The sequence below is a fragment of the Triturus cristatus genome, chromosome 5_2, assembly GCF_964204655.1.
Source record: "Triturus cristatus chromosome 5_2, aTriCri1.1, whole genome shotgun sequence".
NCBI lineage: Eukaryota > Metazoa > Chordata > Amphibia > Caudata > Salamandridae > Triturus > Triturus cristatus.
Genome location: NC_140588.1, coordinates 104,213,034 through 104,231,307, shown reverse-complemented (window position 1 = coordinate 104,231,307; position 18,274 = coordinate 104,213,034). Strand labels below are relative to the sequence as shown.

The 18,274-nt window shown below is 47.2% G+C and overlaps 1 protein-coding gene across 3 annotated transcripts in view; it reads left to right on the top strand.

Annotated features, from left to right (window-relative positions):
- PIGN (phosphatidylinositol glycan anchor biosynthesis class N) overlaps positions 1–18,274 on the top strand; it is an 862,819-nt gene that overhangs the window by 145,610 nt on the left and 698,935 nt on the right. For all 3 annotated transcript variants that reach the window (XM_085606885.1, XM_085606886.1, XM_085606884.1), the window contains one exon: positions 6,702–6,832. In XM_085606885.1, the coding sequence (XP_085463011.1) occupies positions 6,702–6,832 (131 nt within the window). The remainder of the gene's footprint in view (positions 1–6,701; positions 6,833–18,274) is intronic.

Below are 18,274 nucleotides of genomic sequence, written 5' to 3'. Positions count from 1 at the left end.
CCCTCCCTGCACCCCTGCTTGAGCCCAAACAGCCCCCCCAACTTGCAGTGTGCCTGTCGCCCTAACATATACCACAAAAAGAACCCCAGAAGGAGGAAAAGACCCCAATAAGCTCCCCACCACCCCCAGGCATTTGAAGGGCATGATGTGCCAGATTAGAGTGCAATTGAGCCAAGGTACAAAACATCGCCAGTCTAGTCCATCGCCAGGAACCAAGTTCTAGTCCTGCTCCACCGCATCCCGTCCGCTCTCCGCCGTCCGACTGTCTCGATCCTGTCCCCGCGGCAGGGCATCCAACCAGTCTCCAACCGCCTCCGGCCGGTCAAAAAAGTGGGAACGACCCTGGAACTCAACCCGCAACCTCGCCGGGAATAACATCGCATATTTCAGCTCCATGTCCCTCAAGCGCCGTTTGACACCCAGAAATCCCAGCCGCTGTTTCTGGACCGCTTGCGTGAAGTCCGGATAAAAGCTGACATTGGAGTTCTCAAACTTCAGCGGCCCGGCCACCCTCGACGCCTGAAGGATAGCATCTCTATCCCGAAAGTTAAAAAGTCAGGCGATTATAGGCCGCGGGGGAGCACCCACTTTAGGCGCACCACCCGGAATCCTGTGGGCCCGCTCCACCGCAAAGAACTTGCTCAATCCCTTGGGCGCGAGACGATTGATCACCAGATCCTCCACAAACAGATCAGCAGCAGATTCCTCCGATCTTTCCGGCACTCCGTTGATACGAACATTGTTCCGTCTGGCCCTGCTTTCAGAGTCCTCAAGTCGACGATCCGCCTGGTCACTGGCAAGCCGCAACCTACGGACCTCCGTCTGCAGGGCGGCCACATCCACAGTTAGGCTCGACGCCGCTTGAGACAAGGAGTCGACCCGCTCGTTGGTTTTGGACAGGTCTGCCCTGACCAAATTCACATCGATCAGGACCGCGTCCAATTTATGTGCCAGGGTATCAAACCGCTGACCCACAGCAGCCTTCATCTCCTCAATGGCTCCCATGACGTCCTGCAGGGTCAATTCTGACGATGGGCCTGAGACCTCTTTAGACCTCTCAGGCGATTTATACAAGCCGCTGGGGGATCCCTTTAGCTGCGCATAACGATCCATGTTGTTGGCCTGAGCATAGGATCCCCTCCGGGTTGACTTGGGTTTCGACTTGTCTCCGTCGAGTCTCGCCGCCATCGTCCGGAGGCCACCAAGGTTGGCACCCGCCAGCGCCAGGGACAGGGACCAGTTGGCTAATTCAATCGAACACTGCAATCGCAGACAGGAAGTCCGTGTATAGCCCGAAAATAAGGCCAGACACTCCGCCGTCCACGCGCCCCCGAAACACCAAGGTCCCTCAGCCGATCTCAAAAAACAGACTTGAAAACGAAAGTGAAAGTGCGGGGTACGCGGCAAGTCAAGCCCAGCATGCCGCTGTTGTTCACTCCGTACCCGGGCACCTCACCAACTCGAGATCGGGACCCAGGCAATCGCAGGCCGCAAACTTCGGAGGGCAACCATTCGGGTTCCCGGCGTCCGATCTGAATTTGGAAAACGGGTGGCACCTCAGCGCGAATGCATCAGCAAAAGCCCGTCAAATTTACCAGGATTTAGTCAGGATAGACGTGGGAGGTTGCGGAGGCCCTCGAGAGCCGTAAGCCTATGCGGCCATCTTGGTTGCGCGCTAGGCTCCTCCCCCTGCAAATCAGTCTTGACCCTGTTCTTTGTGGGAACAGTCCAGTCCGAACTGCCAAGCCAGGTCCTCACTGGACCGGAAACAAGCATCCTGGGACCGGTTTCAGCACATCACCCTTCTTCAGCTAGGCTAGCTTGAATCCAGTGGTGTAGTGAGCACGGGACCCTTCCCACTTACGGCTACATATGCAAAAGAAACAATTGATGGATGGAATGCTGGACAATGCAATCATTCACCTCCAGTCACAAGGATCTGGGTTAAATCCATCATTCTTTTGCTCACCACACTACCCCAGTTTGGACTCAGCCATATGCAAATCAGTTTTGACCCTGTTGGTGAATGTAAGACATTGTTCTGCATTCTGTCCATCAATTGTTCTTTTTGCATTTGTTACCCCGAGTGGGACAGGTATGCCCAGATGTGGGTCCGGTGCTCTCCATGCCACTGGAGTCAAGCTATCCTGGCTGATGAGGGGGTGAAACCCCGAAACCGGTCCTAGGATGCTTGTTCCCAGTCCAGGGAGGACCTGGCCTGGCAGTTTGGGCTGGACTGTTCCCATGAGGCACAGGGTCAAGACTGATTTGCATATGGCTGGGTTCAAACTGGAATCGCATGGTGAGCAAGAAAACGATGGATTTCGGCCCAGATCTCTGTACTGGGGTCAATGTAAGACATTGTTCTGTATTCTGTCCATCAATTGTTCTTTTTGCAACTCTAAATTGTATTGACCTCTGAATAAATCTTGTGTTAATAAGTCAATTCAGGCACTGCCTATATACTGAACTGTGCCTTTTGGCACAAAATAGGTTATAAAAGCAATACAAAAATGTAAGAAAGAAAAATAGAGGGAATGTTAAAGTTAAAAATGAAAAAGATCTGTAACATCATCAATATCAAGCAGCTGTTTTGCTGACATAAGGGTGTACTAAGCTTTTCCTAGATGAGCGTCCTGAGAATTTCTAAGAAACCTTGCAAGGTTAGAAACCTTGAAAATATTTGCAAAGTTTAAATTGCAAAAAAAAAAAGAAATCGGCAAAGTAGATGTTGTAGAAAAATGTGCAAGAACTCGTGTTAAGTGGGACAATTCTATGATAAAAAGTATTTTGCTATAACATTTTTATACAAGGAAACTTTGCAACCTATTTAATGTTGGTAAACTTTGCAGACAAATTTAAATATCGGTCATCACTAATGACATATGCCTCTTTTACTGAAGCCACTTCAGAATTCTTGCGTTAGTTACAACAGCCCGATACTGAAAATAGTCCATTTGATTTATTTAAGCTCATAATATCTTTAATTTTCAATTAGGCATTTACTTTCAGAAATAAAAAATTGGTGCAGTGAAATATCTATGTGTTTAAGTCTAACAGTAATAACTAATTTATCACGCTCAAGTGTGTGTATCAGATGTATGGCACACAGGTCTACTTGATCCCTGCAATACCGATGGGGCACCTGCTGTCAGTGTTCAATTTGTAAAGAAGCAAGTGCAAAGTCCCAAATTCTTTTCTTACAAGCTCACCACCATTGCCGCCGAATGCCATGGTTAATCAATCCCACGGGTGCGCAATCTTCATTTCACTTTATGCCGCTTTCTTCCACTACCCTACACTTTTGATCTTTTTATCGCACTGCTCCAGGTTTTCACATACCTACATTCTCCCTTTGTCCCTGTTTTCTTATCTTTCTCTTCCTCCTTCGTTCTTCCTTTTCTGCCTTTCTCACTTGCTTTGGGTCCCACTTTGATGCTAAAAAAGAATTCTAAGGGCTAGATGTATCAATATTGAATTTTGCAATTCCATAAAAGCGAATTTTACTGATTTGCTATTATGGAATTGCAAAATGCAATGTATGTAGGTTTTGCAATAATAATTGCGATTCCTACATATTCCTTAATTGCGAATCGCAAATTGCGATTTGCTACTAAGGAATACCTTCCCATTCATTCCTATGGGCCTAGAGGCCCATAGGAATGAATAGGGAGACATTCGCAATTTACGAGTACCAAATAGGTACTCGCAAATTGCGAATGCAATTTCAAGGGTGATAGGGAGGCCAAAAGGCCACCCTGTTGCACCCCATAAAAGGTAAGGGCATGTATGTACGCCACATGGCACCTTGAAAAATGCAAAAATAGTGCATTTTTCATGGAATTCGCATATTACCACCAACTTGAAGTTGGTGGTAATTTGCGATTCCTTAAAGGCAGGTCCCAATTTTTTTTAGCTTCCTGCATTTCATTTAAGGAATCGCAAATTGCTATTCCTTAAATGCATTTGCAAAATACGGAATCGCAATTTTTGCGATTCCCTATTTTGCGAATGCCTTTTGGGATGATACATCCCAAAAGGCTTTTTCCCGTTCGCAAATGGGTCGATTACTGCGAATCACCCCATTTGCAAACGGGGAAAAACGATTGATACATCTGGCCCTAAGTCCTCAAAAGTCAGTGCCTATGCCCACACCTCCAGTCACTGGCAAAAGTCAATCACGGCCTACTGCTCTAGTCAGGATGACGAACTGAATCCTAAAATTTAATGATTCTGCATAGAACAGTGTGGAAAAAAATCTGAAAATTTCTAATTATGGAAGAAAAAAAAGCATCAACAAAATGTTGGAGTCAATCTGTGATTCATTTTAGGATGAAGATCATCTATGTTGCTACAGACTGCATATGGAAAAGAAACGGATCCTTTTGCACTTTTTTTAAACATTGACTTTGAAGAAAATGCATTCATGATTGTATTTTTGTCTAAATCTGAAATAATGCAATTGGAGTGGATTACATAATTTGTGCGTATTGTAATGGAACTCTTTTCTCTAACAAGATATTTTTTATGTTCGAATAGCCTTATAATCCTCCGTAGCAGGCTCTATTGGCCATTAAAGGCCCTTGCCTTCGGCTCAGGCCTTTAACTCTGGAGTGGGCCTTTAATGGCCGGTATAGCCTGCTACGGTGGGCTCAAAGGATATATGAGAAAGTTTTTCTGGTCATCTGGTTTAAGGTTTGGACTGTCCGTCCTTTAAAATGTGGATATCTCACCAGTTGGGGGTACTAGCAACGCCAAGTTAATGTATTTGCACTCAGTGGTACTGTGCCTTGTTGATGGGGGAAGGGAGGTAAATTTCATCCAGAGGGGACAACAATGTGTGATCTCAGCAGGACAAAGGGCACAACCCAACCAGGTGCTAAGTCGTTGCACTCAAAGACAGGGATCAAAACAGTAGAAAGTGGTAATAGGGAAGCCCCTTCTGGTCACCTGTGAGACAGAGGTGGATCTTTTAGGTACTGTGCCTGTGTCTTTTGACTCTTTGGCTAGCTAAGATCTTCCACACAGGAAATTTAACAGAGCAGAATAGCAAAGTCGTAGCAGAGCCATCTGGCTTGTTCCTAGCCATGAAGAAATGAGCAGCATTCAGTGAACTCCAGGAGATCCAGTTACATGCGAAAGTCGCGAGAGTTGAGTAGCATCACTCTGCTAGTCAGTGCCAGTTTGCTATGAATTTGTGGGGTTTCACACATGAGGTCTGTTCCACATTAACCCACAGGTTTATGATTGAGTTGGTCTTCAAGCTTGAGGGAGGCTTAGTCTTGCTTCAGATCTGGCCTGCCAACTTGTTCTTCAGCTACATAATTCACAGTCCCCAGACTTCCCCACTCAAACCCTTACTTTAACATATGACTCTCACCTAAGAGGGAGATATTGCTGGTACCTTCAACCCTTTGCCCTACTAGTTGAGCTTGTTTTACTAGATATTTTTGTGATTAAATTCTCACATTAATTCTATAGTTTAAATTAACTGAGATACTATTAGTCCCTAGGCCTTCTTGATTTACTCATACCTCAGCTAGGGCCTAGCTTTGATTTCTAGACACATTTTCACTTATTTGAAACTAGTTATTGTGGCACCCCGGGGCCCATGGCAAAAGTAGGTCCAAGGACAAAACCAGTATCTCCAGGCCTCACCATTTTTCTGCTTTGGAACAGTTTTCATATCCTGCTGTTGGGTGGAAAATAGTTACAGGACATGGCAATGAAAGGCTAAAAATGAAAATACTAGTACCAGATTACAAGTTGAGTGAAGCGGAATTGAGTGGGAATAGTCTCAGTTCAGTTATAAGAGTGGAAAATCCAACTGCTAAAATCACATTAGGAATAGGTTGGGTGCAGCCTGGCTCCAGTGCCGAGGGATCAGTGCCTGCCTTACCCCCTTCTAAAATATTGTCGTAACATGTAATCCACCCCATTACAAGGCAACATCCTTCACTTGCCTCTTGCACCCTCGCTACTCCTGTTAACCCCATCCCTGCAAGATCTGATCCTCTTGCACACAGTTAAGACTTGCTCCGATCAGGTGTTAAATATATGTGTTAAACCCCATAGAATTGGAAATTCTAATTTGATGGTGTTTAACAGAACCATTTACCACATGCATAATTCCATCTGGTAAATCTGGATCTGCATGGTTATTTCCCATTTCATGGGGTTAGCATATTTACTCCTAGTACTAGGAGTAAATATGTGCAGTGATGCCAGTTAAAACTGTAAATTCTGGCCACTTTGTGTCACTCCATATATTTCCTCCTAATTCATAATTGGAAACTATGAGTACTGGGATTACTACAGGTGAGTATCTCTCTATTTTACTGCTCATGCCTTGCGACAACTTCTGCTCCACCCACCTCCACCCCCTATGCACAAACGTCCTCTTCAGGGCCCTGAATGTTTTGGTCCAAAAACACTCTAGGAATGATATTAACATAGGTGGATTTAATGTGTCTGATGTACAACTTCCTCCATAGTTAAGAAGACGGGCAGGTGTCCAAAGCGCTGATATGTAACTATTTGGACTAGAAATGTATTTGTTCTGAATCTGCCTTAGAGTGTCTTAGAGTTTCTTCTTTATTACCACATATAGCTCAGTATACAGGAAGGTATTTGAAATTGGTTTACATGTTTTGTTTAATGTCAAATGTCATGATGCTTTTCATGTTTTCCTAACTGTACAGGGAGTACAAGGAGAACATCAAGAAGGTTGATGAAGGCGTGAAGGAGATGATTTCCTTACTGGAAGATTTCTATGGGGAAGATGGGAAGACTGCCTTTGTCTTCACCTCAGATCATGGGATGACTGACTGGGGTAAGACTTCAACTTTCCTGAATTATGTAACAGTAAAAGGAGGGCAGCTGACTCCTACACATCAGCCTTTCGGGTGCCTTGTCTATAAACATAAAGAGAGGAAACATAAGGGTTAGTTCTGGAACATCACTGATAACATCTCTGATAACATCTCAAATGACATCACAGATGACATCAGTGATGACATAATCCAGTGACTGTAAGTGTTTTTTAATCGTTTGTGTGTGCTAAATGTAAATAAATATATATATATATATATATATTCTGCTCCAAGGTTGTCCACCTGTAAGTAGCACTCGACCAGCAGCTTGATTTATGTGTAGGTAGGGACGGGGATCTGCTTGTAGGAGCCGCTCCGTTTTGGCCGTTTCGACGCTCCATATGCTTCTCTTCAGAGGCTTTAACAGAAACGGTGTGCACAACCGCTAACCCACTTCACCGGCGCTTCGAAACGCGTCAGGCAAGTCCACTACGGAGCGGCTCCTACAAGCGGATCCCCGTCCCTACCTACACATAAATCAAGCTGCTGGTCGAGTGCTACTTATAGGTGGACAACCTTGGAGCAGAATATAACACGCGGCCGTCCAGCCTCGGAGTATGCACCACCCCGGAAGCCTTGGGGGCCACGAAAGTGGAACAGCAGCCGTATATAGGATCGAGGACGGGCCCACTTGCAGGGTCCATACAGGACTTGATTATGTGCTTTCCGCACTACACTTCCCATAATGCACAGCTTCATTTGAGCCTCCCATTGGTGGGTGTGTCATATGTTAAATGGTGAAGTGGGTTAGCGGTTGTGCACACCGTTTCCGTTAAAGCCTCTGAAGAGAAGCATATGGAGCTTCGAAACGCGTCAGGCAAATCCACTATTTAGCGGCTCCTACAAGCGGATCCCCGTCCCTACCTACACATAAATCAAGCTGCTGTTCGAGTGCTACTTACAAGTGGACAACCTTGGAGCAGAAAATAACATGCGGCCGTCCAGCCGCGGAGTATGCACCACCCCGGAAGCCTTGGGGGCCACGAAAGTGGAACAGCAGCCGTATATAGGATCAAGGACGGGTCCACTTGCAGGGTCCATACAGGACTTGATTATGTGCTTTCCGCACTACACTTCCCATAATGCACAGCCTCATTTGAGCCTCCCATTGGTGGGTGTGTCATATGTTAAATGGTGAAGTGGGTTAGCGGTTGTGCACACCGTTTCCGTTAAAGCCTCTGAAGAGAAGCATATGGAGCTTCGAAACGCGTCAGGCAAATCCACTACGGAGCGGCTCCTACAAGCGGATACCCGTCCCTACCTACACATAAATCAAGCTGCTGGTCGAGTGCTACTTACAGGTGGACAACCTTGGAGCAGAATATATATATATATATATATATATATATATATATATATATATATATATATATATATTAACGCTGCAGCTCTCCTCCTCACAATAGACTTCTCTGGAGAAAGAAAGCACTCGCGGGGAGCCGTTTCCGTGATTTTATTAACCGGAAACTTTTTCACGTTAACAAAAACAAACAGACGCGTTTCGGTAACAACCTTTCTCTATGTATATATATATACACACCAAGGTGTATTGGTGAATCAGTGAGTGTATGAGTGACTGTATGGGTGACTCAGTGGGTGGGTGACTGACTGTATAAGTGAGTGATTAGGTGTCTCAGTGAATGTATGAGTGAGTGACTGGTTGTGACCTTCTGTCAGTTGATGGCTAAGTGGGTGTATGAGTGTTAGTGGGTACATGGATGGATTTATGAGTGATTGATTGGTTGTCTGGGTGACTGTGAAGATTTATGTGACTGCCTGTATGGATCAGTGAGTGGATGAGTCAGTGGCTGTATGGGGTACTGTTATGTGTGTGAAAGGTTGTATGGTTGAGTGAGTATCTGTATGGCTGTGTCGGTGATTGAGTGCATGTGTCAGTATGGGTGAGTGAGTGACTATGTGAAAGGCAGTATATGTGAGTGATGGGGTATATGAGTGACTGTATGCGTGAGTGAGTGAGTGAATTTGAGAGTGGCTATATAGATGAGTGCATGCTTCTGTCAGTGACTATAGCTGAGTGAGTATTGGTTACTATTTGTATGAGTAAGAAGTGGGGGGATGTGTAACTGTTTGAGCAAGTAAGTGGTTGTATGATTGACTGTATGGGTGAGTGTCTAGGTTTGTGAATAGTTCTATGGGTGACTCACTCAGTGTGTGAGCACCCGTATGGCTATATGAGTGGATATGTCAATGGCTGTATTAGTGAGTGAGTGGGTCTATGAGTGCCAGTATGGGTGAGTGAGTGGATGTGTGTATAGATCAATGAATCAGTGAGTGGGTGTGTAAGTACTGGTATGGCTCTGTGAATGGGTTTGTGAATGGTTGTGTGGGAGTGGCAGTGGGTGTACAAAAGATTCTATAGGGGTGTGAGTGGGTACGTCAGAGATGGTGTGGATGATGTCATCAGTGATGTCATTTGAGATGTCATCAGTGATGTCACTAACCATGTCATGAGTGATGTAATATGTGAGGTCATAAGCAGTGCATTGAGGGGGTGCAAGTTATAGTTAGTTCAGCTAACTATAATGGCTGAATTTCTCTGGTTTTGTACGAGGGAAATGTCAGCCTAACTATAACGTGCCTGTAACCTTTGTGTTTTTTCCTGGAATTTCCAAGAATGTTTAAATGCTAATTTCTAACTATAATGTCCCTGAAACCTGTGGATTTTTCAGTGAATTTCTAAGGTTTTTCAAATGCTAATTTCTAATTATAACGTCCCAGAAATCTGTGTTTTTTTTCAGTGAATTTCTAAGGTTTTTTTAATGCTAATTCCTAACTATAACATCCCTGAAACCTTTGTTTTTTTAGTAAATTTCTAAGATTTTTTAACTGGCAGTCACGTTTGTAGAGTGGCGGAGAAAAGTGGCTGTGCCTCCAACCAGCTCTCAAGTATTCCGCTGCGTTGGACTTACAGGAGCTACCAGGAGGGCTCCTTGGCACCCAAGGTCCCTGTGGAGTAAAATGGGCTTCATCCCCAACCAGTAGTATGCCAGAAGGTGCGTTTACAGAGTGGTGGAGAAAGAGGGGCATGCATCAACCATGAGTTGTTCGTTTAATCATAGGATTTGACATCTCACTGATCAATAACCTCCCGATTTCTTTTTTTCAAAGCACCTGCACTTGCATGTTTCTTTAATCTGTCCTTCAGCCATGCAGGCATTGATTCTCATGTTCTCAAACATCCCCTGTGATCCTACTTATTACTGGCTCCTGAGTTCTGTAACATTACTAGGAATGTATTCTTAAGCCATCACTCTTTCCTTGTTCCTCTGCAATCTTGCATTCACTGTGTCCTTTTTGCAACACTGATCTTACCAATATCTCTAAAAAAATCTTTTGTATCATAGGGCTGTTCTCTATCTTTCTATCATTGAATCTCTGTGTAGCCTTAATGATATCTGCAGGCTGCAACTGATCCACATCTCTCACTGACTATGCATTAAATAGAAACCTTTTTCCGTGTTTCATCGTAGCGTAAGGCTGAAAGTTGGTGGAGGTCTGGTCTTCCCTGCTGAGGACCCTAAATAGGTCAGGCAGCACAAGCCTCAAACTCCCCGTAAGTCATTTAAAGTTAAAATTATTGGATGCCCTATCTGCTGTAGTCAGACTGTTTACTTGGTTATGCACTCTAAGTAGGACAACTGCCAATTGTTTCTGGATGTCTTGTGTCCTGTGAACTTTCTTGGCCCTGGCTTTTACAACCTCCTCAACTTAGGACTCTCACGTAGCTCGGCAGCTATACATACTGCATATATGTTTTGCTCAGGCCAGTTATTCAGGACCTTGAAGATTCAGGGAGTACTGGGTAATTACTCTGAAAGACCACTGTAATGTGAAGAACCTCCTTTTTTGTATAGCAAGCAGGAGCAACTGAGGCATTTTACTAGAGGATGATGTAGATTTGGAAATTCTGATACAAAAAACACTAAGAAACGTGCACTCCTGTGACGGTTCAGTTAGTTCTATTACTTATTAATTACGGGTGGGGGCATTCCGGCGCCCTGCGACACACCAGCTGTGACGGACCTTGACCTTAAGGTTTTCAGCTGGAATGTCGCAGGGATTGCAGGAAAGCTGGCCCTGCCTGACTTTATTGCTCCGGTCGACGAGCACTCTCTGTGCCTTTTCCAAGAGACATGGAGTTGTGTTCCGGTCCACAGGGTGGGTTTTTCCTCTTACTTCTGCCCTGCGCATGTTTCGCCTTCAGGGAGGGGGTGCCCAGCCGGTGGCCTCCTTATTTGGGTTGCGGCATCTCTTGATTGCAGAATTATGGAATTCCCCACAGGTTCTCCTGACATACAAAACATCACCCTAATAGACCAAAGGGGGAGAGTTGTTTTAAACGTCTATAATGTTTATGCCCGGGGAACCGTGGGCGGGAGAAAGTCTCCTGTAATATCTCTACTCGAGACTTTGTTAAACAACACCCCATATAAGTCTCGTATATTGGTTGCAGGTGATATGAACTGTACGTTCGAGCCCTTGGGCTCGGACGTTTCCCTCGACCAAGAAGAGGAGGATACCAGGTGGGGGATTCCGACTCTGGAAATCCCACCGATTAAAAGGTGGTCAGAAGTGGCGCTTCAGTTATACTCCCTGAGCCTCGAATTCAATCTAAGGGCTGCTAATGGGAGGACACCCTCGGATAGGCTGGGCGCCCACACGTACAATAGGCCTGGACATACCTCTAGGTTAGATTATTTTTTAGTAGACGTATGTCTGTGGCCCCATGTAAAGGATATGCAGGTGGTTCCCTCGTTTGAAAGCGACCACAACCTGCTTTCTTTAAGTATGGCCCAGTGGTGGCGTCACTCAAGTAAGGATTCTATAAATCGGGTAGCAGCACCACCAGAGGTCTCGGAAGTCTCCCCTTGTGGTAGGCGAATTAAATGGGCCAAACTGGTTTTATCAGAGGGGAAGGTAAATGAAATACAATTTCACCTAAACCACATGGTATTAAACCTTGGAATATCCTCGGAAGGCGCGGGAAGAGTGAGTGGGCTCTTTGTCTCCCTGATAGAAGCCTTAACTAATGTCTTTACTCTACACTATAACAAATTGGGTAATAAACTCTCTAAAAAATCCATCGATGGCTGGTATACCCAATCATGTAGGGTTTTTAAGGCTAAGTTAGTTGAGGCGATCAAAGCTAAGTCCCGTCCGGGGATACAGGAAGCAAGGAAGGCCTACAATAACTCCCTTAAACTAGCCAGGAGGGAGTGGGAAGTCAAATATTGGGATGACCTGCTCCAGGCCAGTAAAAGTAAGGACCCAAGGGCATTTTTGCAACTTATAAGTGCACGGAAAAACCCTGATGCACTTTTGAGACCCTGTAACATCTCGCCACAAAGCTGGGTAAAGCACTTCGGGTCCCTATACCTCCCTCCAGATGGGGATTGTAATGTGGGGATGGATCTCACTCGAATAACTGAACCTCATGCCTACGACCTCTTTACTCCGCAAGAGCTTGAGGGGGTTATAGGGTGGGTAGCCCCACGCAAGGCTGCGGGTCCCGATGGCCTCCCGGGGGACCTTATGAGGGCATACCCAGCGGAATGGGCACGGGTCATATCAGCGCTACTTAATGACATCATGATGGGAGGGGCAGTACCAGAATCCTGGAAAGGGGCGGTGGTGGTCCCGATTTATAAAAAAGGGTGCAGGGAAACACCGGGGAACTACCGACCCATAAGTCTGATTGACTCCACTCAAAAGATAGCCGGTAAAGCTATCCTTGGTAGGATTCTCTACTGGGTGGAGGAGAACAAAATTCTTTCAGACTTTCAGGCAGGTTTTCGGGTAGGAATGGGGACAATTGAGCAGGTGTTTAGGCTGGTATTATTGGGGTGGAAGGTGGTGGAACTGGGCAAGGGCAGTCTTTATCTGGCCTTTATAGACCTGAAGACTGCCTTTGACCTAGTCCCCCGAGAAGATCTTTGGAGGGTACTTCATGAGCTGGGCTTACCCCCTTACATCTTGTCACTTCTTATCAGCCTACATGCCCATACCTTTGCCCAGGTTCGTTGGGGTAAAAACGGTGAACTTACCGAGAAGATTCCAGTCTCTAGGGGCGTAAGGCAGGGCTGTGTATTGGCACCCACCCTTTTTTCACTTTAGGTGAATGGGGTGGTAAAACATCTCCAACAAGAACCAGCCGACGCCCCCTGTCTCGGAGGAGTCCGTATCCCCACCCTGCTTTTTGCGGACGACACGCTCCTGATTTCGAAGACCCCTCAAGGTCTCCAGAAATTATTAACACGATTTCAGGAGTTTTGTGGTGTAAGAGGATTAACAATAAATGTGGATAAAACAAAATATCTAGTCCTAAATCCTCCTAAGAAACTGGGCCGCCCACCGACTCTAAACTCGATCCCCCTAGAGAAAGTAGCCGAATTCGATTACCTCGGTATTCGGATTACGGATAGGATGTCTTGGGCTAGCCATATTGACAAAATGGTCCTCAGCCATAGGAGAGTGGGAGGTGCCCTTATGAGGGAGTTCAGGGCCTCTCCAAGGAGTTCACTCACCCCAGTAGTTGAGATTTACAAGGCTAAAGTAGTGTCATCAGCCTTGTATGGGGCAGAATTGTGGGGCCACTGTTGTTTGAACGACCTAGAGACAGCGGAGAGCAAGCTATTGAAATCCCTTATCTCCGTGCCCCTGAGCACTCCATCCGTACCTGTCCGGTTGGACATGGGCTGTAAAAATATTAAAGACCAGGCCCAGCTTCGCCCGCTTTTGTTATGGACAAGAATCTGGAGGGGTGAAGAACTAAAATCTTATGCTGATGCCCTGGGGGAAATAATGAGCTTGGGGGGTTGGGCTAAGATAAAGTGGCTAAGAGATACTAAAAAGCTTTTGGAGAATGTCGGTCTAGGAGGCTGTTGGTCATCACGTTCAGCCCCTCCAAAAGAAGTCGTCAAGGCGCTTTATTGGAACTGGTGTGCGGAGCGGTTAACTACAAACTCTAATCACTGCAAGTCGACTGTCGCCTTTTTGCAAATTAAAGACACTGTGGCTTTTGAACCCTACCTGGACTTAATAACTCTCCCTTTTGATCGAGCCCTTTATTTCAAATTTAGAGTTGGATGCCTCCCCCTGGGTGCAGTGGTATCGAGTTGGTCACCTGTGCCCCGTATTTCTCCCAACTGTGCGTGTTGCCAAAGCAAGGCCGAGACCATTGTACATGTCTTATTTGTTTGCCCGGACTATGCAAGGCCTAGGAGTGTCTGGTTGAAACCCCTTTGTCGCAATTTGGGCACACTTAGTCACCTCGTAGCCCTGCGTATCCTAACTACGGATACTTCCCCCCTTTTAGTGTGTGGAATTGCAAAATTTTTAAAGTGGTCCTGGCTTATTCGTTGCAAGAGATTGTCAGTAGCTGTTTAATACTTTTTTTAGATAATTTATTATGGGCAATTTATGTCCTTTTTATTTTCTTATGAAATTCACACTGGCTTCTTGTAGCTGTGGTTTTTATGTGCCTACTGTAATAATTGTATTTTTTTATGTGCTTACAAGATATCTTGCATATCGAATAAAAGCTTATGACTGACTGACTGACTTATTAATACCAAAAAGACTGGGACCATTAAAGGATCCTTTATCAACCCATCCATGGAGTAAAGCGGATCAGGAAGCAGTGGAGGAATAGCATCACAGGCAACATGCAACAAAGGCTTAGTGCCAGACGTTCTTTAGTGTTTGCCACCTCCACATGACAAAGTGTAAAAATCTGTTGTATTGGTGATGTTCAGAGGGGGCAGAAACATAATGTCTGCTATGGTACTGTACATCTTTTTCAGGCGGGATAGTGGCAGCTGCTCTCCATCCCTGTCACCGGTAGCACGTCCATTTGGCAAGATACAAAGCATCTTCCCTTTGCAGTTCTCAAACTTGATTATGGGCTGGTAGGTAGCGCTCTACTGTCACCTTCTCTGGGCACAGCGCCTGCAGGTTTCTTTCTCCGCCCTAAAGCCTATCCCTGATTCCCAAGGAGGACATCATCAAGGATTCTTCTCTAAGTCGATTGCTTTTCTTGTTCAGGTACACTCTTCTAATATTGTGGCCTCTGGGGGCAACTGATATCCCAGTGTTGTGAAGGTGGAGTCAAACCTCTTGCTGACCTATGCTTGATGATTTGAGGAGACCAAACAAAATTCTATGGGATGATGGGACGCAACACTTATTACGTAGAGTGGATACACATTTTACTACAGACAAGTCTGGCCGCAGTGGCTACTGCTCATCTTTCTGTGCGGAAGACAGTATAGGAGAGGGCAGCCACAGAACACATCTTTTGCCTAATGAGTGAGTGGTTATGTCCTTAGCCACTTCTTTAAGAAGTGTTGGCTTACTGCAGGCACCATAATGACCTGCTGGATCTTACTGAAACTGGTGTAGCAAAAAAAAAGCATTCCTCTGTGTCATTCTACCATTAGACGATCCAACAGATACACACTAACCTGAGACACTATGGCCTCTCCACAAAGTGCGGGTAGGTTGTCCGCAGCAGAGGTATGAAGGGGGGACAAATAAAAGCCAGGCATCAGTAAGGACCACAGCTATCTCCTTCGCCAAACCATCAGTTTGGCAATAGACCTGCTCATAGGCCACCATGCAGAGGAGTACCATTTCATGTACTTGCAGCATTCCAACTACCTTGTAGGACCGGGTGTCACCAGGCCCTCTGGGGGTAGCGTGGCGCGAGCAGGTAGGCACCCAAAGGCTTACGTGTAAAGTGACCATACAGCACACACATTCACCGAGACAGGAAACGCACGCAATAATTGACACCACACCAGTAGGTTGAATAAAACCAATCAGCTTTATCTAGGCCGACATTAGGATCGAAGCATTTCATCCAGAATAGATTTGGCAGTTCATTAAAACGTCAAACATGGCATAGAATCAAAACGTTGCACCTGGTGATTCCTGAGAGCGTCAAACACGGCATGTACGCAAAGCGCTGCACAGGGCCATTCATTAGAGCATTACACAGGGCATTGCATTACAGCGCTAGACTGGGCATTGCATTAGAGCGTAAAACATTGCAATCCATTACAGCGCTAAACTGGGCATTTCATTAGAGCAGTAAACATTGCAGTTCTTTACAGCGCTAAACTGGGCATTTCATTAGAGCAGTAAACATTGCAGTTCATTACAGCGCTAAACTGGGCATTGAAGCACAGCGCTAACCATAACATTGGATCAGAGCATTCTCGTAGGGCATAACAGCAGAGCATTCAATCAGAGCACTGCCCACAGCAGGAAATCCAAGCGCTAACCATTGAATTAATCAAAAGCGCTCCGCATAGCCATTAACCAGCCCTCTCCACTCCTCAGGGTATTAAACTTGGTATTCACCTAGGGCATACTCTAGGCCCCCCAGGCGGTCGCTCCTCCCTTAGGCCTAATGAGGGCCTGCTAACAATCAGGGGTGAACAACTTCTCCCACCGAAGCAGTGTGGGGCGCTGTCTCTATGCCCCCCAAAGTACTTGGTGCGGGGCGCAGTCACTACGCCCCTCAGAGGGCGAGAGGGGGCGATGGCAAGGGTTCTGGGCTGCGCAAGAGCCTCCGGGTCCCAACGGTAGCTTCCCCCAGGGGAGGGGCGAACTCAGGGCCTCTCTCGGGCCTTCCGCCCTCCTCCCCGGGGGTTACCCTGTGTTGGGTCTCCTCCTGGCGCTGGCAGTCGGTCGCTTCCGGGCGGGAGGTCTCACTGCTCCGGGAGCCCCTCCCGCTATGGATGCTGGCTCTCCGGCGGTGCCCGGGCCGACGAGGACTTCGCGGGGCTCGGGAATTCCTCCTTGTTCCGGGAAAGGCGCGCCCACAGCCGCCAATGACAGAGCGGCCTGTGGGGGCGCGGCCTGGACAGCGTATCACGAAGCGGCAGGGGCGGCATTGAGGAGTCCGCCCCTGTCAGGTGACACGGGCCTCGGCTTCAGGGCCCAGCGTGACCTCCGCTGGATGGCTCAGGCCTAACGAGGCCTTCACGGGGTGTCTTCAGGCCTAATGAGGCCTACGCTGGACTCCGGCGGCCCTCTCCTTGTTGAGGGCTGCCACGGGAGGCACGAACGTCGGATCCCCCCCAGGGAATCGTGCCCTGTACGCGCTGACGCCGGCGGGGCCCCGTATCTTGCAGCGGGCCCCGGGAGATGAGCTTCGTGGGGCCCAGGCTTAGTTCTTGGGGGTGTCGGGTGGGCGCCCAGCGGGGGCCCGCGGGCCAGCCACGGACAGGGGAGTTCAGAGGGGCAGGCCCCACGACGGTGATGCTTGGGTAAAGGGTGGGGTGATCCCAGGTGGGGCCAGGGAGCGCGGGGTTGTCACAGCGCTGTTACCTGGCTGATCCCCCAGTAGTTCTGTGGCAGGTTTAGTGGATTGTCTTCGGCGCTTGTTGGTTTCTGCGCCCTTGGTAGCTAGTTTCTTGATGGGGGGGGGGGGGGGGGGGGGAGGGGGGGGGTAGGTTGAGTTGGTGACTGAAGAGAGTTCTCAGTCAGGCTTGGTAGGTTGTCCCTGGGTTCCCCTCCCGCTGGGCCAGATCAGTGGGCTAGTTCAGGATCCCTCACTCAACTTAAAAGGCAGCACCTTAGCCCTGTCACTTCCAGTGGCATAGGTCCCTGACTAGGCCCTACCGCCTAAAATTCCTGCGTAGGTTTCCCCAGGTCTGCGTGGCCCCAACTGACTGAAAAGTTTCCCTCCCTTCCTTAAGTATCCCTAGGTCAGGTGACCACTCTCTAAGGCGGCAAAAGCAGACCCCACCCTTATTCTAGAAGGTTCCAGCAAGTTCCAGGAGCTTCCCCACTCTAGCTATAGGAGAAAAAGGCGGGCTGGTGTCGCAACAATGTTGTAGGGTCCCAGCCAGCTCCTGGCAACTAGGGTGCTACTAAAAAGGCCACTCCGCAGTAGCAGGGGCCTGTGGCAGCCATCTTGGGGGAAGAGAGCACCTGCACATTGATTAGCAATGGAAAGGCGCTCGGAGACCTAAGGCCAACGAAAAAGAGGGTGGAAAAAAATGAGGCAAGGGCAAAAACTCAGGGAAAGACCACCCTAGGGCTGACAGGTCTAACATACCTACATCATGCATTAATGCGAGGAAGGCAGTGAAAGTCACAGTCATGAGGGACTGCATTGATTTTACCAGGAAGGGCCAGTAGGTAACTTTCCAGATTGTTTGCAGGTGAAAAGCCACTATCACTATAACCAGGAGCCTCCAAAGGCTGTTGTCTCATAGCCTATTCATAGTAGCGGTCAATCGTATTGAAAGGGGCTCTACATGGTCTTGACCCCCATATCATGCAGCGTTGTGCGCCCTGCTAGAGAGCAATATACAAAATCACTGTTGCACACCTCTAATGGATCTTGTGACATGAGTCTGTTGATAATA